Below are 23158 nucleotides of genomic sequence, written 5' to 3'. Positions count from 1 at the left end.
AGCTTAAAAAGACTTTTTTTTTTGATTCTATAGTTTAAGAAAGTGCACAGGTAGCTTTGAGAAGAGGAAGTTTCAATGAACGAAAAACCGTGACTACCTAATTTATATAGGCATATAGCTTATGTGTATATGTACCTTGCACAGGTACCTATTGAACTTAGCTGGCTTTAAGGTTGGATTTTAAGCACATGTGCTAGCGTGTTAGCGCATTAGCGTATCAGGTGGATCAATTGAAGTACAGCGTTGCCCCAGATCTGCGGCTTCCGGGCTGGCAAAGTAAACATATAACCTTTCTTCCTACTGACATCCACGTCGACTTCAATTCTACACCCACACAAGCACCTATCCAATCTCTGGCGCCAACGATTAAACACTTTCGCATCGAGCAAAAATGCTCGGGTGGGCTCTCAAAAAAGGGTTCCAAGGCGCCACCGGGGCGAAGGACGCGTCCGGTGGTAATGGTAAGCAGCCTTGTAGTTACTATATTGACTATATTGACTATATTGTTGACACCCGCTAATTTCTCATAGAAGATACAACACAATTCGAGGCTCCAGATACGCCCGCCCCTGTTTTTGCCGCTCGAGCATTCAGAAATGCCCTCTTTGGAACGTCTCGCTCCGAAACAACCAGTAGCAAATATACGAAGAACAAAAATGACAATTCAACACCCAATGATATAACTTCCCCGACCAAGCAGTCCCCAAGCAAGCAACCGACGGGTATTCTTTTAACTCCGGGTACTGGAACCGCACGTCGGAAACGTGTTTCATTTAATCATGATGTTAAAGCTGGTAGTGGCGGTGGTCTTGATGCCAGTCCCCTTGCCTCGGCGCGTCTACGAAGGAGATCAACATTGCAGCAGGCATTGGAAAATTCTCGCTCGGCAAGATCCAAAAAGCCTATCGAGAGAGAACAGGAGGAACCTCCTCCAAAGCCAGTTGACGATGAGTCTGAAGAGGAATGGGAAGATGATGTTTGCGACCGTGATATAACAGTGGATCTTAATGAGCCACACTCGGAGTCAGGCAAATATTGGAAAGCGGAGTTTAACAGATACCGTGACGAGGCAATGGCTGACATCGAGCGTATGGTGAAGTTTAAGGCTCTAGCCAAGTCCTATGCCCAGCAGAAGGATGCCGAGGCACTCGACCTGGCTCAAAAATTAAAGGATGAGCAACTAAAGGTAGCCCAGATGGAGGAGAAAATTGCTACTATGTCCTCTCAGGCCACAGACAAGAGGAGGCGTGGTAGTGATCGCGAGGACACTACTCTAGCGAAGGATTTAGAGAAGCAGACTGCCCTTGCTACGCACTATCGAGATCAAGTGAAAGAACTCGAAGCTCTCATCCAGGAACACAGAGGCGAATCCAGTTCTAGTCAGTCCGACCGCCGGCGTATCGATACATCACCTAGGACCGAAAGTACACTTCTTGAAGTCAGCCGAGAACTAAGACGAGCGCGATCTGAGTTAAAGCAGATGGACAAGCTTCGGAAAGAAGTCAGCAAACTAAAGTCAGATCTAAGCGCAGCGGAGGAACGAGCGACTAAACTACAAGATGAGCATGTCGATAGAGGATTTACCGATTCTACGCAAGTAAAGAAATTAGAGCATAAGCTACAGGTAGCTAAAGAAGAGTCACACCAAAAGGATCGTGAGATTCGGCAGTTGAAGAAGGATTACGAATCCCTGAAGAATGATGCTAAATCTCGGACTGCCGAAGCTATACAGGTGTTACAAGCGAAGAACGACAAGATTGCCGAGCTAGAGAGTACTATCAAGGCAATTGAGGTAGCGAATCCCTCGATTAAGGCGACCCGAGCTTTGAAGTTGGGCATCGAGTCGCTCAATAAGCCCTCCAAATACGAGAGTGACAACCCTGTACGCAATCTTAAACGTTCAGCTTCGGTTGAGGATGTCACTCTTGATATGACTCAAAGATCTCTACTTGGACACCTGGAGGAGTTTGACGATACGCCCAAATCGATCAAACGCAATACTTTCCTCCCGTCTGACTGGTCGAACAGTTTTAAGGACATCAAGAACCAACTGAGAAAGGACAAGAAGGATCAGGTAGAAATCAACAAGCGTGAGAAGGACTTAGATATTACCCCGCCTCGATCCATTACAAAACCCAAGGCTCCACTATCAACATTCGACTCGGGTAGAGCTATGTCCAATATTCTCTCAAACAGAATGAATCAGTCGACAACGAGGGATACGATGACTTCAAGAGAGCTACTCGATGAAAAGATTGCTGAGGCACGTGCAGCTCGTGCAGCTGGCGCGGACCGTGCGGATCGTGCGGATCGCGTGGATCGTGTGGATCGTGTGGATCGTGTAGACCGCGATGTTGAGATGCATGGCTCTTTAGAGAGGCCAACACCGCGCCGCTCAAGACCTAAGTCTTATAACGGTCGTTCCTTTTCTTCGGGTAGCGAAGGGCTTGGTTATGATCTCGTCCAGGACAAATTCGCTCGTCTCGGAGGTCCCGAGGCAGAGCACACATCGGGGAATACTTCTAGATGTACCCTACCTGCCGACCGACAAGCTGCAGCTCGAGCTCGCTTGGAGAAAAAGAAGCTCGAGAGACAGCGGAACGGTGGTGGTCGCGACAAGGAGAATATCAAACCATGAGGCTAAATCTTATGTGACGGGACGAAGACTTGAATGACAGGTACAAGCATATGGCACGGTTGGAGACAAAACTTGGGGGTATAATATGGGATTGCATTGCAGGAGTTTAGTATTTCATTTGGCGTTTCCCCCCTACCTTGTATTGGCACAGGTACGGGATTGTTCAGGTTTAGGTCGAGGAGTTAAGTTAGGTGGAGATACCAGCCGAGAGATAAGGCTTTTGTAAGATTAAAGATTGCCATGGACTTCAATGCTAGGTAGTTGATGGGAATGGATCAAGAGATTCTTTTTCCTCGCTACTTCGTTACTACCTCTTGATACTATTTTAAGTGATGAGTAAATCCCCTTCTAATAATGCCATTATGGATTCAACCTTGAACGATGAGTCCCAGGAGGTGCTCGAAAATGAAATCGCAAACTTAGAACTCCGCCTCCAAAGAGCCAAACATCGCCTAGCGAAATCAGATACCACGAATATTAACAAGCCATCTCTTTCCTACCCGTCATCACAATCCGCACACCACTACCTCCTCCTCCTCTCAGACTCCGCCCTCCCACTAGGATCATTCGCCTTCAGCTCCGGACTAGAATCATACCTATCACACACGCGGCGCGGACCCCGCCCCGGCGGCCCCTCATTCCCCACCTCCACCTCGGCGTCTGCGTCTGCATCTGCATCTCCGTTCTCGTCTTTCCTCCCGCTGTCCATATCCTCGTACGCCAGCACCACGCTCCCCTTCACGCTCGCCGCCCACCGCGACCCCGTCCCGGATACACTCGTCGCCCTCGACGACGCGCTGGACGCGGCCATCGTGTGTGCCGTCGGCCGCCGCGCTTCCGTCCAGCAGGGCCGCGCGCTCCTGGCCATCTGGGAGAAAAGCATTGCCGCGGCTGCGGATCCGCGCGGGACGCTGGTGCCGTACGCGGAGGTGTTGCGGGCCGGCGCGGCTAGCGGGGACGGTGGGAAAGAACTGCCGCCTCCAGTGTCGGCGCACCTGGCGCCGCTGTTCGGCGCCGTGGCTAGCTTGTGCGGGCTCAGTCTGCGGCAGACGGCGTATGTGTTCATGCTGAGCCACGTCAAGGCGCTTGTCTCGGCCGCCGTCCGGGCCGGGCTGTTCGGGCCGTACCAGGCGCAGCGGATTCTCGCGGGGGGCGAGGTGCAGGGTCTGCTGACGGAAGTAATTGCGCGGGAGTGGGATACGGCGGTTGAGGAGGCGGGGCAGAGCGTGCCGGTGATGGATTTGTGGATTGGACGGCATGAGTTGTTGTATTCTAGGATATTCAATAGCTGATGGGTATTGAGCGAGGGAGATGAAGGATGCGGTTACAGTTGAGGGTGCGGGATTACGACAATTTGAGGGCGCTTTGGGCGCTGGTTGGTATCTATGACTATAGGTATGGAACGGTAGTGTATGGTATTATATACAATTTGGCATGTGTCTGCTTGCTTCTACAAGGCAATGTAGTCTATCCATGCGAAGCTTTATTCATCGTCTTCGCTATCGCTTCCGTATGCTACTAACGGCCCCGACGATGCCACTGCCTTGGCTTTCGGAGCCGTGGAGACCTTCGACGTCTTCAGTGCTGCTAATGTGCTGCTTGAGAAGATTCCCCCTTCCTGCTCTGCGGGCTGTTGTTGACCCCCGATTATTGCCTCGAAGCCACCACCAGCTTCGCCATTTTCTATCATCAATCTCTGCTCTTGCTCAAGTTCGTAGCCTTGTCGCCCAGCTGGATTAACCGCCTGCGCGCCACGGGCAAAGTACACCTCATCGGGTGCCTCGTATCCTTCTAGACCAAAGCTGCTCTCGATCTTTCGCCGTTTCCTTGCTTCAGGGTCTCGACCTTCGATCTCGGCCACGAACGCCTCCGGCAACGCCCTTCGAATAGCTTCGGCAGCCTGCTCCTCGATGCGTCTCGCCTCTCTTGCCTGCGCCATGGGATTTGGGTCTGCTGTGGCCCACCGTACGTTTAAAATCTCCTCGTGGTCTAGAGATTGATGTGCCATTGCTTCCTTCGCAAATTGGGCATTAGCCTCGTTGGTATATGTGATAAAAGCCACGCCGCGGGTATTTAGCACGCGTATACGCTCGACCTGACCCCATTCGGCAAAGTGACGAGCAACAATCTCCTCAATATCGTCAGTAACATGTATCCTTCCGATGTAGATGGTGCGGTTTTGGCGTAGAAAGCTGCCCACGCCACCCATGTCATCGCGGTAATCGGAATGCTTGTCGCGGCCGAAGCAGTCGACGTTGGGGTTGAACAGGTCGTGGATGCCCGGAAGTCGGTGTAGGTACTCGCAATCCTGGCCTTTGGGACAGATGCCACGCGCGAAGAACAGACAGAAGTAAGAGCCTGGCACTTTATCGGCGCGTGTGTAGCCGCTGTCCTTGGCGATGTTGCAACGACCTTTAGCATGGGTCTTGGAGAGGTATTTGTCTTCGCGGTCACCGCCTGACCACTTGTTATACCATATATTGAAGATGGTACCGGTTTGGGGTGGAGGTTCGGATGTTATGAAGGATGAGTCGACTTGCGGTCGCGCGGGACGTTTCTTGCGAATAATCTTTTTGACTTTTTTGGGTGCTACTACAGCTACCTCGGTAGATAGAGTCTGATCGGGTTCTCTTTCTTCTGACATGATGGGCAGCGTTGGTTTGATGGAGGTTTGGAGGTTTGGAGGTCAGGCTGAGAATGATTCGAGTTATGATGCGAGGCTGTAAATTTGATTGACTGGAAATGTTTTCTTGAAAGGTTAGTATTCGTTAGTCGCATTTCGGATAATGGGGCAAATCAATTATTCGTTAAAGCAGATTAACCTTAGCTTGATTTTCCCCGACTTCCCCAGATTGCTCTAACAATGTAGGTCTTATCGATAACTCGGCTGTTCTTGCAGTTAACCCTCAGCAGAATGCCATGCCCCACAATACTATGATGGCTAGTATGGGGTACCTAGGTATGCCTCAGGTGGAAGCCGCTCTGCTGTCCCTGGTTCGATCCCGCCCAATAGACGTTCGTAACAGCTTGATGATGCTACGCGGACCCCGCTAAACGAGGCGCGTACCTCGGTTTATCAACGTGAAGCTAGTCTCTATCATGTCCTCACCTCGGAATTGAGAGCTTTCTCCAACTTCTGTTTAGATATTTAAATTCATAAGCTCAACTAGAACATCCAATCATTAATTGTACATAACCCAATTAATCTACCTACACATCTACCTACACATCATGTCTGCCAGGATTCCGGATATTGTAAGAGAAGTTAACCACATATCCTCAATGCAATGCTCGAGCTTACAAAAGCTCGTAGGTAAAACATCGCGTCAGCGAAAAGGCGAAGAATACATTGGATATTGTTGCCAAATTCGTTGAGGAAGAGTGTATACCGTGAGTCGTAAAACTCGTTCACATTTGAAGCATCGCTGATAATTAAACCAATTAGAGCGGACCCCGTCATAGAGGCCCAGATCGGCGAAGGTTCTGCACGATGGGAAAGCCACCCTCCTATTGTCGAAGAGCTTAAGGCGAAAGCGAAGAAGTTGGGGTTGTGGAATATGTTTTTACCCAAAGGCCACTATAAGGAATCACCAGGCTACACAAATCTGGAATATGGCCTGATGGCCGAGTGGCTAGGAAGGTCAAAGATAGCCTCCGAGGCTACCAACTGCTCAGCACCAGACACGGGAAATATGGAGGTCTTGGCTAAGTACGGCAACGACGCTCAGAAAGCCCAGTGGTTAAAGCCATTGATGGAGGGTGAGATCAGGTCAGCTTTTCTTATGACCGAGCCCGATGTTGCCTCATCAGATGCGACAAATATTCAGCTTAGCATAAAGAAAGAAGGGAATGAATATGTCCTAAATGGCTCTGTATGTATATCCTCTATCTTTGTACTATATGTTAAACTAACGAATTCCTAGAAATGGTGGTCAAGTGGTGCCGGTGATCCCCGGTGTAAGATCTACATTGTGATGGGCAAGTCGGACTCTAACAACAAGGACCCCTACAAGCAACAGTCGGTTATACTTGTACCGGCTAACACGAAAGGCATAACTATCCACCGCATGCTTAATGTCTACGGATATGATGATGCGCCTCACGGACACGGTCATATTTCTTTCCACAATGTGCGGGTCCCGGTGAGCAACCTAGTCCTCGGTGAGGGTCGTGGTTTCGAGATCATCCAGGGTCGTTTAGGACCAGGCCGCATTCACCACGCTATGCGCAGTATCGGCGCCGCTGAGAACGCGCTTGAGTGGATGTTGATGAGAATCAACGACCCCAAGAAGACCCCGTTCGGGAAGCAGTTGAGGGAGCATGGTGTTATCCTGGAATGGGTCGCCAAGTCGCGAATAGAAATTGATGCGGCACGATTGATCGTCCTCAACGCCGCCGTCAAGATGGACGACCTAGGACCGAAAGCGACGTTGAAGGAGATCGCCCAGGCAAAGGTGCTCGTCCCGCAGACCGCATTGACAGTCATCGACCGCGCCGTCCAGGCATTCGGCGGAGCGGGCGTCAGCCAGGACACGCCTCTCGCGAATAGCTGGGCGCTTATCCGGACTCTACGACTAGCTGATGGGCCAGATGAGGTTCACCTGCAACAATTAGGCCGGAACGAGAATAAAAGGGGCAAGGAAGTCTCGCAGAAACTACTCTGGCAGAAGGAAAAAGCAGAACAGCTGTTGAAGCAGAACAATCTGAAGCGGTTTCAACCAGGATCTAACATCAAACCGAGGTTATAAGATAATCACAGGAGCAATTTAATTTGAATGCTACTGTTCATGCTCAGGCATCCATAATTACATTATCAGTTGAGATATCAACAATGCTGGGTGGCGTAAATGTTAAGCTTACAGCCAAAGAAAGCTTATATGTATATTACAGTGGTTCTATAAGTAGCTTGCTATACCGCGTACCTCGTATATATTGGGTTGTTCGTTAGTGCCGTCATTATCTTTTGCTATGCTATAAATTTATAAATTTCACTGTCTCATCATTGTCTCTATTTCTTCTTGTACTGATATGCATATCATTAGGTAGATTGACATTATGCCCTAAGAAACACTTAACCTAACTAGCCCTCAACCGTAAAGCGGAGTTTTGATTTGAATCAAAGCATTGCCAAAGAAAACAGGGAAAACGACTCCGATACTGGGAGTATCCCTGACACTGTTCCGCCCGATGACCATTTAATCAAGAATTAATACGATAACAAAGGAGCAGGATCCAGGTCCCCCCTAATCGGTTGTTTTAGATATGTGGGCGAGCTGAGCGATAACCCTGCTTATTGCTTGAAGTCTTCAATCAATAAAAAATTTCACAGAAGTTTGAAGCCCCTGTTCAAGAAATTTAGACGCGTTGTCGTGAATATGGAACTCTAAAGATACTGATATATTAAAGTGGTCTGATAACCCTACAACACCCATAACATAACATTTACTATCTAATAATTCTCACATACAAAGGGGGTTTGAAACTATTTTACACAATGGCGACTAGAAATCAGCCACAGCGAATAACAATCCGAGAGCAAATTAAGCAGAAATCAGATGGTATCCTGGAGGACACATCCTGGAACAAGCTCCCCAGAATCACAATTTATGATAAACAATATATCGCTAACGTATGGCTTCAAACGACTACCAACTCCAGCATCCTAGAGCATGGAGACTACCTAATTCCGATTGAGACGGAAGTCAAACATGGTGTCCCCCGGGAAAGGAAAGGCATCAAGATATGGCTCTGTCATCACTGCGATAAGTTAGGTCGAATCAAGATCTTCAACGGTGCTTCTACGAATGGCCCAAAGGCCCATTTGGAGACCAAGGGGAGAAGTGGCCACGGCTTGGTCATAGGAAAACGTGGGGATAACTCAATCATTTCGAGTCCCCAGGCCAGTCCTTTTAGTCGTCATATTATCCGACAAGATCAACATCAAGGACTACAAGAACAAGCTGAGATATACAAGGTTATGTTGCTCAAACTAATCGTAAAGCATGATATTCCACCCGATACTTGTACAACAGAGGCTTTCAAGAAGTTGGCTTGCTGTTTGACAGGAGACTGGGTTGAGGGGTTACTTCCCGACTCAATCTCTACCGCTCATTCTTGGCTACTTGAAGCTTTCCAGGCAGGCCGCGCTATCATTAAAGAGCAGCTTCGAGTAGAAGCCCTGTCAAAAATTCACCTCTCTTTCGATACGTCGCTATCTACTTACAAGAATAAAAGTATTCTCGTCGTCGTGGCACACTTTGTTGACAAGAACTGGAAACCAAGGGCGAGACTTATTGGAATTAAGAAGGTTGAAGGAGCTTATAGCCCTGAAAACATAGCCTACAGTCTCATAGGCGTGATCGAGGAATACGGGATCCATAGCCAGCTAGGCTTTTATGTCGCCAATCACCATACCAGTTAGTGAAAAGCATCCAAGTCGCTCTATATGTTCTTTTAGGTAATTTTTGGTAGGAAATGACCAGGTCTTGTGTTTGCTCCTACGGCATTACAACTCAGATCTTACTGAACAGGATGCAATAAAGCTCGTCGACCAAGTTCATGTGCGAAGCTGCGATCACGTCATCAATACCACCGCGACGAATTTTGTATACAAGATCGGAGACAACGAAAGGCATCGATCTATTGCCATTCCTAGTATTGAAAACGGCTACAGAATAAACACTTTTATTCGGGAAACTCCAGAGCGGCGGATCGACTTCTGCAAAGAGGTGATGAAAATAGATGGCATAAGAAAGCTAATGGAAGAGGGTGACGATAAGGAATTAAACGAATTCCTCGGCGAGGATGAGGAAACAGATACGGAAGGCGATGAATCTCTTAACTCATCTTCCCCGAGAGGTATATGGGATATTGGTGAAGGGGAGTTGGAAGTGCGTGGTTCTAATATGGCCAAAGTTGAAGGGGACACATGCTGGAAGGGTGTACTCAAAGGGGTTCAGAGTACCCTGACGTTTAAAGAGGCCATCGTCCGTTTTACTGATAGATACGACTCAGAAAGGGGACAAAAGAAAGGACGGATCAGTTTGAGCGAGAGGATCTGGCCACAGGATTGGGCGTGCCTAGAAGAGGTTGGAACTATTCTAAAAACGATTGACGGCCTCATGATTCCATATATGGGTAGTGTGGTGGACCTACCAATGGTGATGGCTCTACTACTTGAGCTTAAAGGTCATTTCCTGGAATACCATTCGAGATCCAGCCCTGCGGACTCGACTTTTGATTCTGAAGTTTGTGCCCGCTTCATTGACACCTCTGGTCTCGGCTAATTGAATATTGACAGACTAAACCCGAGGATTGCTCCTCCATTCCAACCTCCCAAGCTGCCTCCCAACGATCTTCCCATACACCAATTCAATGTAGTACGAAACGGAGGAGATCGGTCGATGGACCACACGAAGAAGTCGCAGTTGATCTTGACACGCGACAGAAAAAGAAGGCACGTACAGAGACAAGGGACGATGTCGGAGAGCAGGGTAGAGAAGACATTCGCGAGGGTTTAAGACGCGTAAATGACGTCCTTCAGGAATACTGGGACATGTTCAATGGAATGCCGGCGTACTGGGCTGCTATTGTCTTGGACCCTAGCAAACGCCTCAAGAGACTTCAAATACGCAACCCTCAGTTAGCCAAGGAAGTCAAAGAAAAAGTAATGGCTTACTGGAGAAGCCATTACGCTGATCCTGCAGCCCTTGCCCAATCCAACGCCGAAGCGGCAGCGTCATCCTCGCATCCACCTAGTCCGAAAAAGCCCGCTTGGCTGTCACACTATGACAGCTTTGATTCGGACCCCGAGGATGAAGACGAGCTTGAATACTACCTGGACATGGAAAAGACTGGATTCAAGCGCGGCCAAGAGCCTCTTCTGTGGTGGAGGGACCACCAAATCGAATTCCCACGCCTGCATCAATTCGCTCTTGACATTCTTTCGATTCCAAGTACGTCTGTGAAGTGCAAGCGCATCTTAAAGCAATCGGAACTAGCAATGTATGAGCCTCGACGGATGAAGTCTGATATGTTGGAGATGACCCAGTGCCTGAAATACTGGTTAGAGGAAGACGAGGAGTGAAGATTGGGAGAAGCTGGCGGGAAAGCTCCCAAGGGGCCAATCTGATAGGTCAGGAGTCTATAGAAGATAAATGTATGGTTTATCAAATAATAGTTTAATCGGTTCCCAAAAGGACCCCCAAGAATTGTTTGACTTGACTTGACTTGACTTGGGTACTTGTTAAGATAGTCAGTCGTATGCTACGGCGAAAAGGACTTGTAGCCATACTTTTGGTTCTGAATATTGTTTCTATTATAACAACATAATTATTCGAAGCTAATTGGCAGCTCTGCTCTTATGACTACATAATTGCGTGGTCTCCTTAAGGCCAGCCAAGACAAGCCGCTAACATTTAACAGGTACTCTAAGGTATTTACGCGCAAAAATATATGATTATAACAGTGTTAACCAGAACTTGCCATCCAGTACGGCCTGGCAAGCAGCCATAACTTTTTCATCTTAGGCCATGCATTTCACCTTGACCCAAGAGGTTTTCAAGTCGTATGACACTTGGAGTTCCTAGAAGCAAATTAGTAAGACAGCTTGAATATAGAATTGCAGATACGATCCAAAGTAAACACGTACTCTGACAAGCCTCGTAAATTCGTCGAAAAACTCGAGAAGCTGTTCTAGGCAGAGCAGCGATTAGATACCAAGAAGAACTCGGTATCTATAATCTCTATTAGGCATAGGGTCTCTACACCAGACGCCTCGTTCTTCTTCTTCGCTAGGTGCTGCGTTTTCGGCTTCCCACTTTGGGAAGTCGTGCCGAAGAATGAAGGCGCAAGTTTATGGTCAAGACATAGCGCAAGACAGGAATATTGTCGAATTCGCTTTCGTCGTGGTTGTTGACCATAGTATTACCAAGGTTGGACGACATCCCAAAAGTCTCAAGTTTCCATTTTTAATAGTGACATGGTGTTAAGGGTCACTAGTTAGGCATAAGTAATTTGTGGTTGTTAGACGCGTTGTTGTCTGTTATTTGTAGATGTTGGAGTTGAGCGCTTGCATTGATCCAAAGTCCTTTAGATGTTGTGGAACTGGTCTTGTATTACGGATGTATTGTTGATTCTTGGAAAAGACTACGGGACCTTGTCTGTTTATATATCCAGCCCTAAGCCATCGTTCCTGCCTCTGATGCTCTGATTGTAACTGCCTTGATACCTGACAAATGACTCATGACTGCCCGCAGCTGCTATAACTGTAATCCATCCTGATGACATGGACCACCTGCCAACAGGTATGTTACGGGTTGCATCCTAGAAAGTAGCAATTAAAGTTGCCATGCCCGGATCACATTTTTGGTTGAACCTTGGCCCATTTATTATTGCAAGGATTTCTCGATTTGATTTCTTGAGTAGGCCTATTAACCTAGTGAGTTAGAAGATGTTCGTTGCTTGTTTCCATGGTTAGGAAATTAAGCGAATGAGTCATAAAAGTCATATCGTTAAACCATGACTTTAGTACGTTGTCCGGAGGGTTGGCGTCCGGAATGTTTCGTTGCTAGGATGATGAAGTGCAGATGATTTGGCGCGGAGAGTTGTTGATGCGATAATGTTTGACGGTAGCTATGGAGAATGTTTACAGTGAACCAGCCCCACATGTGCATAGAAGCATTAAAGAATCCTAACAGTGTATTGTACATTGTACCTAACCTAGGTACATAGTCACAAAGCTGCAACCACTACGGGAAGCTGCTCGGCAGCTAAGAGCAGTGACCAGGGATCCCAGCTGTTGCCGGGTCAACTCTCTTTATTTTCTTCCCGGCAGGTCCACAGTTGAACTTTTTCTAGACCATCACCCCACTTGACTTCTTCATCTTTCACATGCACACTCTTTCATAAAAGACTTTGTCGCATTCCTGGATTACACAAATCTTTCTACATTTCCACAGCACATCCTCAAACAATTGCAGCTGATACATCCAACGGTCACCATTACAAATACGTCACGCGCTACTCAATCTTGCTACCTGTACAGCCTCATTGATTAGCTTCAACAAACATCTTCGGCGTTCCTATTCCTCACCTACGTCGTCTTCGTACTTCGCAACTTCGCAATCTTGCAATCAGAAACCTCCAAAAGCCTTCAGCAAACAACTCGATCTCGACATAATGGGTGCTCCTCTAGCTACCAAGGACGTCAACGCTTCGGTCCAGACCCAGGACGCGGCCGCCATGGATAACGGCAAGCCCAACGGCGCCCAGACCTTGGAATACCATCGCCAGGTCCTACATTCCAAGATGGAGGAAGAGAAGTACGGAGCCAATGTTACCAACACAGCCATATCCACCTCCGTAACCGTCACTGTCACCAGCGTCGACGCGGCCATCCCACGTGCTATGAACCCTCAGTACCGTCGCCTTGCTAACTCGGATACCACCAATGGCAGACAGCAGGAATACGTCTCGCCGTCGGACAACATCATGAGCCCCTGCACCGCCAAGCTCAGCGCCTTCAAGGGACGAGTCGTCAGCAAGTAAGCTTTACAGTCCCTTGTCATATCTTGTCTCCTTCACGATATCCAGAATACTAACCATCACTTCTACGTAGGGCCAAGCCCAAGTCTCTCTTCGCCCAAACGTCCGCTAAGAAGTTCGATGGCAAAGATATCTTCGGCGGCTCCAAGACCGTCCTATCCCAGGCTGGACCCCAATCTGGAATCTAGCTGCCAGCTAGCTCCCTGGTTCCCCTCGGTTTACGGGACGGCGGCGTTACGGATCACTCTTGTAATAAATGGCTTTGCTTTAGGATGGCACGGATACCTCACCACGGCGTTGGTGGAAGGGTACTATAGGGTATTCCGGGGTAATTCTAGGACGGGAGTGTACGACGATACCCATTTTTTGATGGGCGGACATCATCAATGATTCATGAATAAATCACTGCCTTATTTTTTTTATCCTTTACGTCTAATCGCGTGACTCGATTGAGTATACTATTATACTATGCCTTATAACCACTGACTATGTATACCACGTCCTCGTCGGCAACTACATGTCCCAGACCAACCCTCTGCGGGATATGCCTAGCACTTGCGCCCCATACCAAAGCATACTTGTACGTATCCTTTAAGGTCCGGTGAATCCGGTCGCAAACGTCTTCGATAGTAGCGTTGCTGCGCACGATGAGCGCTTCGCTGAAATCGGGGTCGATACCTTTCCGCTTCGTGTAGATTCTGATCAGTCGTAATTCCTTCCAACAGCGGTCCACTACATCTTGAATGCCCAAGTCCAACTCGCAACTCATGACGACGGTCTGCGGCTCGCGCGCTAACTTGTCCAGGAAATCGAGGGAGACGCTGTCTATCTTGTTGTATACATAAAGACACTTTATGTACTTGCGATGGTCTTTCATGATGACGTCGATCAGGTCGTCAACCGTCGCCTCGTCGTCTCGAACCAGGACTTCGCAATTTAGCATCTTGTAGTCTCTCAAGATGTTGAACACCATCTTTTCGTCTAGGTTCTTCGGGGATGACTGGAAGTTGATCTTCATGCCGCCGGCTTTCTTGGCTTTCAGATATATGTTCCTAGTTTTCATCAATCTTGTGTACTAGAGAATAGGGGTATGAAAGCCCAGGCCAAAATCTAGAGTGAGAGATTTTGGCCTGGGCCCTTGTAGTCCGTTGGCTTACGGTGGCTCCCTATTTAATCGAATCCCTACAGCTTCTAGCTCAGCCTCTAGCAGGGCCCTTTGCTCTGCCCTCTTCGTCGCATCGAGGACCATAAGGATGAGGTCGCTCGTCTTAGCGGCCGAGATTACTTGTCGTCCTCTGCCCTTGCCTTCCGCGGCACCCTCGATGATTCCCGGCAGATCGAGCAGTTGGATTTCGGCGCCGCCGTACTCGAGCACACCGGGGATAGCTGTAAGGGTTGTGAAGGCGTATGAAGCTACTTCGGACTTCGTTTTAGTCACCTTCGATAAGAACGTCGATTTGCCGACGGATGGAAACCCGACCAGCGCTATTCGCGCGTCGCCGCTCTTGCTGACATCGAAACCTGCGCCGCCTCCTCCGCCTGCTCCTGGGCCGGGCTCGAGGAGTTGCGCTCTTAGACGTGCGAGTTTTCTGAAGAGGCCCGTGGTTAGATTATCTCCCCTAATGATATTAGGTGCGCGGAATTGTACCCTTTAAGAAGTCCAAGGTGGTATTCTGGTAACTAGCGTTAGCACCCAATTCAGTATAATAGTAGTAATAGTAGTCTTACCCGTTGCCTTGTTCTCTATATACCGATGAATAAGTCAGAATGTAGACTATGCGACAGACATGATGATGCGCCCTTACTCTGCGTCCTTTTCATCTCATCCTCGATCCTATATGTACAAAGTAAGTATATGAAGACTCACTGCTAGAAATATAACGATTAACTCACTCCTTAATCTTTTCCGTTATGTTCACCATCTTGACGGCTTTAGATCCCGCGGATCTAGTTTATCAATGGGTACAGTCAATAATCATAAGTCCGGAAGTCGTTCGTCCACAGACAACGTCTAGTTTCCAAATCAGGTAGGGTCGCAGGTATTGACAAGTTTCCTCCCCAGAATTACAACGAGCAAAGTTTCAGAACGAACAAGAGCCAGGCCTGATATATACTATATAGAGAGAGAATGTTGAAGTCGCGATTCTAGTCCGTGTAGAGTCTCACCACCCCACTTCGAACGGCAGAATTTCAACGTGGGGTTCTTTAACAAAGTATTATTTCTTCACCGCCTGCCTTATTACCGCTTATACCCAGGCACTTACTTCCAATTGAGTCTATTTTCGTATGTATTTCACTTTTCAACAATAAGCGTAAAGATATTTATTTAAGAAAAATATGATTTTGATTAGAAATTCTAGCAATAAAGAAACTACACGGTGTAGACTTTGTATTTTATTTCACTTGTCAATTGAAGTTATACAATACTTAGCGCCAAGGTATTGCTGGACTTAAACAAGGACAGTGGCTCTTTAAATCTGAATACACATGAGCGAACTTATTTAGTAAATGCAAGGCGTGGATATTAATCAGTCGGCTTTATGAGATACATAGGGTAGAATCCATAATGGGACTTGTAGCACTTGTCATTAACATACCAAGTCTACGTATTCCGTATATAAAAGCCAGTTACCGCCGGAACAAATAATCCCCGCACGGCATCAGTGGTTTAGTGGTAAAATCCATCGTTGCCATCGATGGGCCCCGCGTTCGATTCGCGGCTGATGCATTTCAACTTTTTGCAATTTCCTTCTAGAGTTGAGAAATCTTTTTGTTTATTGTCCGAGATTGTGTCTATAACCCACCTAAAGGTAGTCAAGTTACCTGTTAGGCAGTAGCATTCTTAACCTGACGCTGCCATGGTTCCTAGTAGACGGTGCTCGACATGTATAGTTCAGTATTGCAATACCTATCAGGAGTAAGATTGTGAGTCTGCGCCTTCGACGATGCTACTTCTTTCCCATCCGCGATTTACGGAGCACTTAAAATCAGAAAAACATCATAATTCAATGTCACGCCGCCAAGGACTTATAATAATCAGACCCATTGAAAATAGACGATCACCCCCATATCTAAAACCGCCGCTTCTTGCGCGCTCAATGATCTACACTTTGCCATTCCGGCTAATTCGTCTTTCGCCTTGGCTACCTTCACTCCTGTGCCTTATTCAGAGACGCCGTGAGATGTTTTGATGTAGCAAGCTGTTAACATTAGATGTCATGACTGCTTACAAAGAATGTTTACTCGTGAAAATGATGTGTTGTTCGCTTATGCTGCTCGATCCGAGCAATCTCAATACCTACCAACCCTATCCCTAACACCGGTGCTTTCAAGACATGGCTATGAGGTATTATATGCTGACTTTAGCCCTCTGGCTGGGGAATATTGTTGCCGAGCCTCAGCCGAGCGATATACCAGGCTGGCTTGAGAACTACAACTTCAATCCTCCTGGAGAATGCAATTCCAATCCTGCGGGTCCGTTGAACCCCCGAGAAACGTATTTCATGTGTCCTCTCCTTGTTGACGATGAGACCGCATTTAAAAGACGTTCATGGCTGCCTTGGACATTTCCTCCAGTATGCGCGGAGCCTGAGAAGTCGGGGGGCTCTAAGTTGTGCGTGTTCACTTACATCAACCTCAGAGGAGAGGTAGGAATCAGTCTCATCACCACTCCGGAGATTGCTGCTGGTGGCGCTGGTATCCTCGGAGACCCGGACCCATTATGGGAGAACTGGGCGAGAGGTCGTCCACTTGTCGTATCCGATCCACCTCCATACGAGGTCAAGGATCTGGAGGACAAGGGCATGGGAGTTATTGCGAACCGCACGATTCGTAAGGATGAGGTCGTGATGCTGAGATATCCGGTTATCCTTCGGATAATGGATTACAGGCCATGGAAAACCCAAGACGTGATGAAATTGCTTCATCGAGCTGCTGTTCAACTGCCCCAAAAGGAGGCAATGCAGATGTTGAAGTTGGCTCATTCTAAAGGAGGCTACATCGTCGAGGATATTGTCAACACCAATTCGTTTGGTGTGCTGCTAAATAGCGCGGACCATTCAGGTTTATACCTTGACGTATCGGTACGTAAGAAGCTATGAATCTAATGTGAGCATTACTGACCGGCATGATTAACAGAGATTAAACCACGCTTGTAAACCAAAGTAAGCCCCCCATATAAAATACCTACTAAGAGTAAGAGTTAACAATGTTCCCAGTATGTACAATCGATTCTCGTCGACCACGCTAGGAATGGAGGTTGTGGCGTATAGAGATATTGAGCCGGGCGAGGAACTAACATTTAGCTGTAAGTATTTTGACATAAAACCGAACGCAACATCTAACATGAAGACAGACCTGCCGCTGAATCTCCTATCAGAGCAACGCCAAACTCTTATCAGGGAATGGGGCTTCAACTGCACATGCTCACTGTGCGCCTCTCCAGAAGCCTCAGCAGCTTCAGACCGCCATCGAAGTCGCCTGCAAGAACTACTAGCAGAGCTAGATCTCCCCGAGGTACGGAGCCGTGCATCTGTCAGCAAGAGGGTCAACGAGATACTGGATTTGTGCAAAAAAGAATCGCTGGAGGCTCAAGTCGGTGATTTTTACACTATCGTTGCGGAGGTCTATTCTGGTATGGGCGATGTGGATTTGGCGAGAAAATATGCTAAGCTGGCTATTGAGGAGCTGGCACATTATGCTGGATATGATCATGAGCGTACTAGGAGTGCTGTTGCATTTTTGGAGATTTTGAATGGATAGGGGTGTGTATAGAGGATGAGTGACATATTAGAGAATGTATTACTACCCACCTATCTAGGTAGGTAGGTAACTAATAAAGACTAGATCCGAATTCCTCTAGAGTCATAAGATTATTTTATCTACGAGGCTGGGTCCCGGCTTGTTAATACTCTCATATATAGCCAGGTGTCACTATTTTCTGAAGACGTCGTGGAACAGTCAGCCAAGATTAGTTCTAGCCTCCGGTCTTTCACCAGATGCCGGGTCTAACTGGCACAACCCAAAAGGGGGCTGACGGTCATGGTCCTTCTAGATTTTTCTCTTTCACTTGAGGTGATTAATCAAGATTCATATACATAGCATATAACCCATATTTAGCATAGCAACTATTTAGTGATATATTCATATGGCCAGTTGACCATCTCATTAATAAATCATAGAAGTCGGCGATGGTCTCGTGATGATTAGGTGTTTATGTTCGAACATTTAGTTGTGTTTTAGCTTTACCTCGTTTTCTGTACTTCCGCAAAGTCGTTATTATATTTTACAAGATTCACCAAAATGGCCCAATAAACACGCACAATAAAGTAACGAACTGTCATGTGTTCTTAACTGATTCTATCATACGAACGGATGCTTCAGTGAGTGTTCGACCCTTGAAATCGCGTCCCGGAATCCTCTTCTAGAGTGGTTTTATCCTCAGAACGCCCGTATCTACCTAGACGTCAACTACCCAACATAACTATACAAGACCCTCACGCTTCGGCGAGCTTTCCCTCGACATCTACATCAGCTATAGGGCACGTCGTAGAGTCGCCAGCTTGCGATGGCTCGACCAAGCACGCCCCGGGAGACGTGTCCCTTTTCAAAGTGGCCTCGCCGGATGCCGAATACGTCTTTTCGTCTCCTTCACAAGTCCAGCTGCTCTGAATGCTCAGAACTAGAGTGTCCATGTTGAGTTGGACGGTGGTGTTTAAGGGGCTTGGGCCGAAGTTGAGGCATTCGTGGGTGGAGGTGGGATCGTAGCCGACGATGTCCCCGTCGGCGTTCAGGCGGTATTCCACGTCGCAGTCGGCCAAAGTATCCGTAGGAACGTGGCGAGCGAAGAGCTCGACTCGACCACTTTGACCACCGGGCCAGTCCGAAGAAGCGGCGTTTGATATTTTCCAGTTGGGTGTTGTCGTTGATAATTCGGTGCACTCAGCCCGTCGAACTTTGGCAGGGGCTGCGAGAGCCTGTCCCGTAAGGGATAGGCAGAGAGCAACGCGTCCTCGCATAGTGTCTATTCGTTTCGAGTTTTTTTTTCCCTATAACAAACCAAGCTGGTAATATTTTCGCTTTGGAGTTTTACGGAGATTTACGTGAGAGGGAATTGGGGATGCCGACGATGTGAAATTCTTCTCCAAGCTCTCAATTTAATGTTGGGTCAGGATATGTATTCGCATTTAGCCTTTATTCTTTGCTCGCTATATACGACTCACTTAACCGCTAGGCTGTATCAAAACTACTATAATTATTGAAGCTTGATCTCAATTATATGCTACCTCTTTATCGCAGTGCAACTGTAGGCTTAGTATCCCTGTGCTTGCCACGCTTCTTGAAGGGTATGTCTAATAATAGCTCTCCATACAGAGAGCACGGCTTCATTGCAGTATGAAAAAGAGAGTCTAGAACTTATGATCTTCTTTATTAAGACCCCTACGCGGGCAAATAGTGGTGCAACTCTATTTAGACAGCCTCGGCGATATTTGGCGGGCCTTTTTCTTGCATTTCACTGGGTGGGGGCGAATGTGTTATTGATAATATAGGGGTTGAACTTAGGTAGTCTACCATGATGAGATTGCGAAGAAATACTTACTATGCGACCTCCAGATCACGAGCATTTCGATTATTTATTTCTCGCGCCAAAAGGATATATTGAAATGATTGAAAACCCAAAGTTGATGGTGCCCAGAAGCGCTTGGGCTATTACGACGAATCCTTTTAGATAGCTGCCCCGAGAGTCTCCATGGCCGCAATCGCTAGTCCGAGAGCTTTATCTCGCCTCTTGGCCGTAATATGTTTCTGATATTCCTCCAATCTGTGGTTTAGTATATTGACCCACGTATCAGCGATGAGCTTTATCACTTGGACATTCCCGATCAAAATCGCTTGCTCCAATACATTCACTCCCGTCTGTGTGAGTCTATCCACCACATCGGGAAAGCATCTTTCTAAAGCATCCCCTGCGGATAAGAACGGTTGTCGTCGCAAGAAAAGAGATTCCAAATTAGAAAAGCTCTCTAAAAGCGAAGATATTCGTCCACCTAGTACTCCTCTTATAGGCGGAGATTGCCTCCACGTCGCAGTAGGTATAGACGATACTGACTGAAGCCGCTCAAAAATTGGTTTTGGTAAAAATTTATTCTTCCTAGTCTCAGGGGTAATTTGTTCGGATGTAGGTTTTGGCTTTCCTGCTAGGCCGCAGCAGCAAGGTCAAGAAATCAGCTCTCGGACTAGCGTCTTGACCTTATACAGTCGTTTATTCTTTCTTTCTTCTATCCGTGTCTCCTTTTCGCCTCTTTCTTGTACTTTTGATAACCTCTTTTTCGATATTACTTTTGCTTCGGTATTTGTCAATGCAATCGTTTTTATCACGTCGATGAAAACTTCCTTAGCAAGGTTAATCATCGCTTCAAGGTGAGACGTTCGGCCTTTTTCAATTTCCTCGCTAATAAACATCTCATATTGTCTAACCAGTTGGTTGATAAATGCCATGCTAAAACCCCCCTCTAATAGTCGACCAAGAGTTCAAAATGAGACAGCAAGTACTATTCTATTGGAAATTAACTGAAGGATTAATATAAGGGGGGTCAAGAGGTCTATTGATGCCTCACATAAGCTCGAGTTTCTCTATTCTAATGGCCTAGGGCTAATGGATCAAACGAAAGCGCGATACTACACATATTATCACTTAACTCCTGTTTAGAACTCATACAAGAGCTACTGTAAAGCCTTATAACCAATGAAGCCGTAGAAGAACTGATGTATTGGCTAGAAAATAGTAATAAGTATCCCCTGAATAATTCTTCCGTGGTAGTTTGATATGCAACAAAAGCTGTAGCCTTATCAAAACGGTAAATCAAACAATAGATATTCCGAGAAGCCACCTGAGGGATACCTGAGCGCGACCTCTCTGGGCAGAGTTAAGTCTGGAACACTACCAATCAAGAATCACTATCCCCGTAATCTGTACAGCTGAAGATCCTGCGGTGGTGTTGTAGCGATCTATCGAGAGCCTATCAACTTCTATGCAGCCCCATGCAAGAAAACGCCACTACTTCTGATTTGAGAAAGTAAGGCTAGGAAAATATTTCGTACGACAGCATGCCAAGGTGAGGCGAGGCGGGGTTTGGAGTCTGCAAGTGTACGAAAGAGCCCCTCGATCGTAGGGGCTTCACAGTGTTAGATTATCACCTCTCTTACTATGCCACGCATACATTTAGAATGCCGGCTTCCACAAGTAGGGTTGTATGAATCTCTGTAGGATTCTTATCCTCTGCATCTAAAATGCTGTGTAAGGTGTGTAGGTGTGTATTAGGACACATATATACAGTTGTCATGTAGCAGGTGCTAGGATTACATAGTATATGCAGGCAAATAATGATTTATATTATCTGACAGAAAGTGAGGATGTTGGGGTACTATGGAAACTTGTATTTGTATTAACTACGATCAACCTAGTTTCTAAAGGGGCGGATACATCCTGCTGAAGCTAATGCAATGGTAGACACGGAAGTATCAACATCTACCCCAGTAGTTCCGGGGTTTTTTATTATTCCCATTGCTGACACCATTGATATCACCGTGATGTATCCCCGTCACAATACCGGTATTGTGTGACTGAATGATGTAAGTACCCGTGCCGAGTATATTCTGAAGCATCTCGTCTACTGCAGTTTCTAGCCATGGATCGCACTCTTCAACGATTACCTTGAGCTCTTCCAGGGTTGACTTGCCAATTCCGTTGCATTCCTCCTTGCTGAGCTCGGAAAACTTTTGTCAGGCGTCTTCGGGGAAGAGATTTTCGAGATCGCTGATTGGTGAGTGTCAGGATTCTAGATGTCTCATCTTGAACAAAGGACATGTTTAGTATGTATAGACTCAGACTCTGGTAAATACGGACATTCGCGGAACCCTATTCGTATATTCTTGAGGTCAGCCGGGACGTATAACTCGGGGTCAAGTAGCTTCTTATCGGCCATCCCAAGGCGGGTCTCTATTCGCCTTGCATGACTAGGATCCATTATTATTGCGGTTGGTGCTTCTAAGAACCTCTCCCTATCATGAAAGACGGACTTGGAGGACGCCAAGCTTCAACTGGTACGTCGAGAATTCTTGTTCAAAATCCCATGCGAGCTGAATATGGTTAAAGCATTCGATCGCAAAATTCAAGAGGCAGATAGCGCTGCTAGCGATATCCGTGGCGTAGGAAGTGCTAAGCGCGCTTCATATCACATGGGATGATACTCTTATAGATGCCTACAGAGCCCGAAAGGAATAAGAGTAGAGGAACGAAGATAAGTAGGCGGGAACCGCGGCAGCCTAATGAATTTACTGAAGCTAGCACTGCCCAGACTATAAGTACTGAGCCATACGGAGAATTAGGAATATGGTGGATCCATGTAATGGCGTGGTTGGAATAGCTGTTATCCATAGACCTTCAACAGTTTCCATAAATCTATACCAATAGTTTACTACTACTTCCAACGTGTCCCAGCATTATTCCACTAGTCTAGTAAACAGTGCTGGTGCGCCATTAATATTTATTTCTTTTCCGGGAAAAATAATCAGAACTACCTATCTTAATTCGTCCCTTGACTATCAACCTCTAGTATATGTACCTTTTCTATTTGTGAGAGATATATAACAAATCAAGAAGGTTGGTATAATTAGGTATATAACTAATTACTTAGCCTAGGTAGTCAGTGTTCTAGGGAAAGCCCCTATTAAGTGGATATCGTTGGCGATTCAACCTGCGCAACTTACGAACCCCATATCAACATCTCTTAAGTACCTAAGCCAGAAAAGTAAATTCAATTAAATCAAATTTCATCTAATATTATTTAGGTAGGTAGGTACTCATATCTTAAAACTCTAGCTCTTTGCCATATAAACATCTAGTCGTACAGCTGGATGAGTTCCTCAATAGTGTCCCGAATAGGGGTAGTTAACCATAATTGCACAGCCTAACTT

At 46.8% G+C, this 23158-nt stretch overlaps 9 protein-coding genes and 1 non-coding gene across 10 annotated transcripts; 6 read left to right on the top strand and 4 right to left on the bottom strand.

Moving 5' to 3' along the window:
• Positions 1 to 65: 65 nt before the first annotated feature.
• F4813DRAFT_14703 (spindle pole body formation-associated protein-domain-containing protein) lies at positions 66 to 2804 on the top strand. Its single transcript, XM_049238907.1, has 2 exons — positions 66 to 461; positions 531 to 2804. The coding sequence occupies exons 1-2, from the start codon at positions 392 to 394 to the stop codon at positions 2636 to 2638; spliced, it is 2178 nt and encodes a 725-aa protein (XP_049104901.1). The 5' UTR covers positions 66 to 391; the 3' UTR covers positions 2639 to 2804.
• A 196-nt stretch (positions 2805 to 3000) lies between these two features.
• On the top strand, positions 3001 to 3930 carry F4813DRAFT_384510 (uncharacterized protein; the record flags this gene model as incomplete). Its single annotated transcript, XM_049246097.1, has 1 exon — positions 3001 to 3930. One exon carries the CDS (start codon positions 3001 to 3003, stop codon positions 3928 to 3930), a length of 930 nt encoding a protein of 309 aa, XP_049104900.1.
• A 96-nt stretch (positions 3931 to 4026) lies between these two features.
• F4813DRAFT_14701 (uncharacterized protein) lies at positions 4027 to 5357 on the bottom strand. The gene has a single exon (XM_049238906.1). The coding sequence runs from the start codon at positions 5280 to 5282 to the stop codon at positions 4122 to 4124; it is 1161 nt and encodes a 386-aa protein (XP_049104899.1). The 5' UTR covers positions 5283 to 5357; the 3' UTR covers positions 4027 to 4121.
• Positions 5358 to 5627: 270 nt separating this feature from the next.
• On the top strand, positions 5628 to 7643 carry F4813DRAFT_342392 (acyl-CoA dehydrogenase NM domain-like protein). Its single transcript, XM_049241406.1, has 4 exons — positions 5628 to 5893; positions 5952 to 6028; positions 6084 to 6510; positions 6562 to 7643. The coding sequence occupies exons 1-4, from the start codon at positions 5870 to 5872 to the stop codon at positions 7384 to 7386; spliced, it is 1353 nt and encodes a 450-aa protein (XP_049104898.1). The 5' UTR covers positions 5628 to 5869; the 3' UTR covers positions 7387 to 7643.
• A 4832-nt stretch (positions 7644 to 12475) lies between these two features.
• Positions 12476 to 13606, top strand: F4813DRAFT_342386 (uncharacterized protein). Its single transcript, XM_049241405.1, has 3 exons — positions 12476 to 12960; positions 13096 to 13182; positions 13257 to 13606. The coding sequence occupies exons 1-3, from the start codon at positions 12818 to 12820 to the stop codon at positions 13369 to 13371; spliced, it is 345 nt and encodes a 114-aa protein (XP_049104897.1). The 5' UTR covers positions 12476 to 12817; the 3' UTR covers positions 13372 to 13606.
• On the bottom strand, positions 13418 to 15354 carry F4813DRAFT_14638 (P-loop containing nucleoside triphosphate hydrolase protein). Its single transcript, XM_049238897.1, has 6 exons — positions 15077 to 15354; positions 14989 to 15017; positions 14912 to 14926; positions 14832 to 14856; positions 14341 to 14772; positions 13418 to 14235 (listed from the first exon to the last, which is right to left on the bottom strand). The coding sequence occupies exons 1-6, from the start codon at positions 15103 to 15105 to the stop codon at positions 13650 to 13652; spliced, it is 1116 nt and encodes a 371-aa protein (XP_049104896.1). The 5' UTR covers positions 15106 to 15354; the 3' UTR covers positions 13418 to 13649.
• Positions 15355 to 15840: 486 nt separating this feature from the next.
• F4813DRAFT_t5 lies at positions 15841 to 15911 on the top strand. The gene has a single exon. It is a non-coding gene; the product is annotated as a tRNA-Gly (tRNA).
• Positions 15912 to 16518: 607 nt separating this feature from the next.
• Positions 16519 to 17944, top strand: F4813DRAFT_384504 (SET domain-containing protein; the record flags this gene model as incomplete). The annotated part of the gene is made up of 4 exons (XM_049246096.1): positions 16519 to 17265; positions 17321 to 17346; positions 17401 to 17489; positions 17538 to 17944. The coding sequence occupies 4 exons, from the start codon at positions 16519 to 16521 to the stop codon at positions 17942 to 17944; spliced, it is 1269 nt and encodes a 422-aa protein (XP_049104895.1).
• Positions 17945 to 18511: 567 nt separating this feature from the next.
• F4813DRAFT_342379 (uncharacterized protein) lies at positions 18512 to 19379 on the bottom strand. The gene has a single exon (XM_049241404.1). The coding sequence runs from the start codon at positions 19198 to 19200 to the stop codon at positions 18679 to 18681; it is 522 nt and encodes a 173-aa protein (XP_049104894.1). The 5' UTR covers positions 19201 to 19379; the 3' UTR covers positions 18512 to 18678.
• Positions 19380 to 21851: 2472 nt separating this feature from the next.
• On the bottom strand, positions 21852 to 22648 carry F4813DRAFT_342378 (uncharacterized protein). The gene has a single exon (XM_049241403.1). The coding sequence runs from the start codon at positions 22617 to 22619 to the stop codon at positions 22401 to 22403; it is 219 nt and encodes a 72-aa protein (XP_049104893.1). The 5' UTR covers positions 22620 to 22648; the 3' UTR covers positions 21852 to 22400.
• Between the last annotated feature and the right edge of the window lie 510 nt (positions 22649 to 23158).

Source organism: Daldinia decipiens (genome assembly GCF_022478715.1).
Source record: "Daldinia decipiens strain CBS 113046 unplaced genomic scaffold F4813scaffold_1, whole genome shotgun sequence".
Taxonomy (NCBI): domain Eukaryota; kingdom Fungi; phylum Ascomycota; class Sordariomycetes; order Xylariales; family Hypoxylaceae; genus Daldinia; species Daldinia decipiens.
The sequence above is the reverse complement of the archived record's forward strand: the minus strand, read 5'-3'. Positions and strand labels throughout refer to the sequence as shown.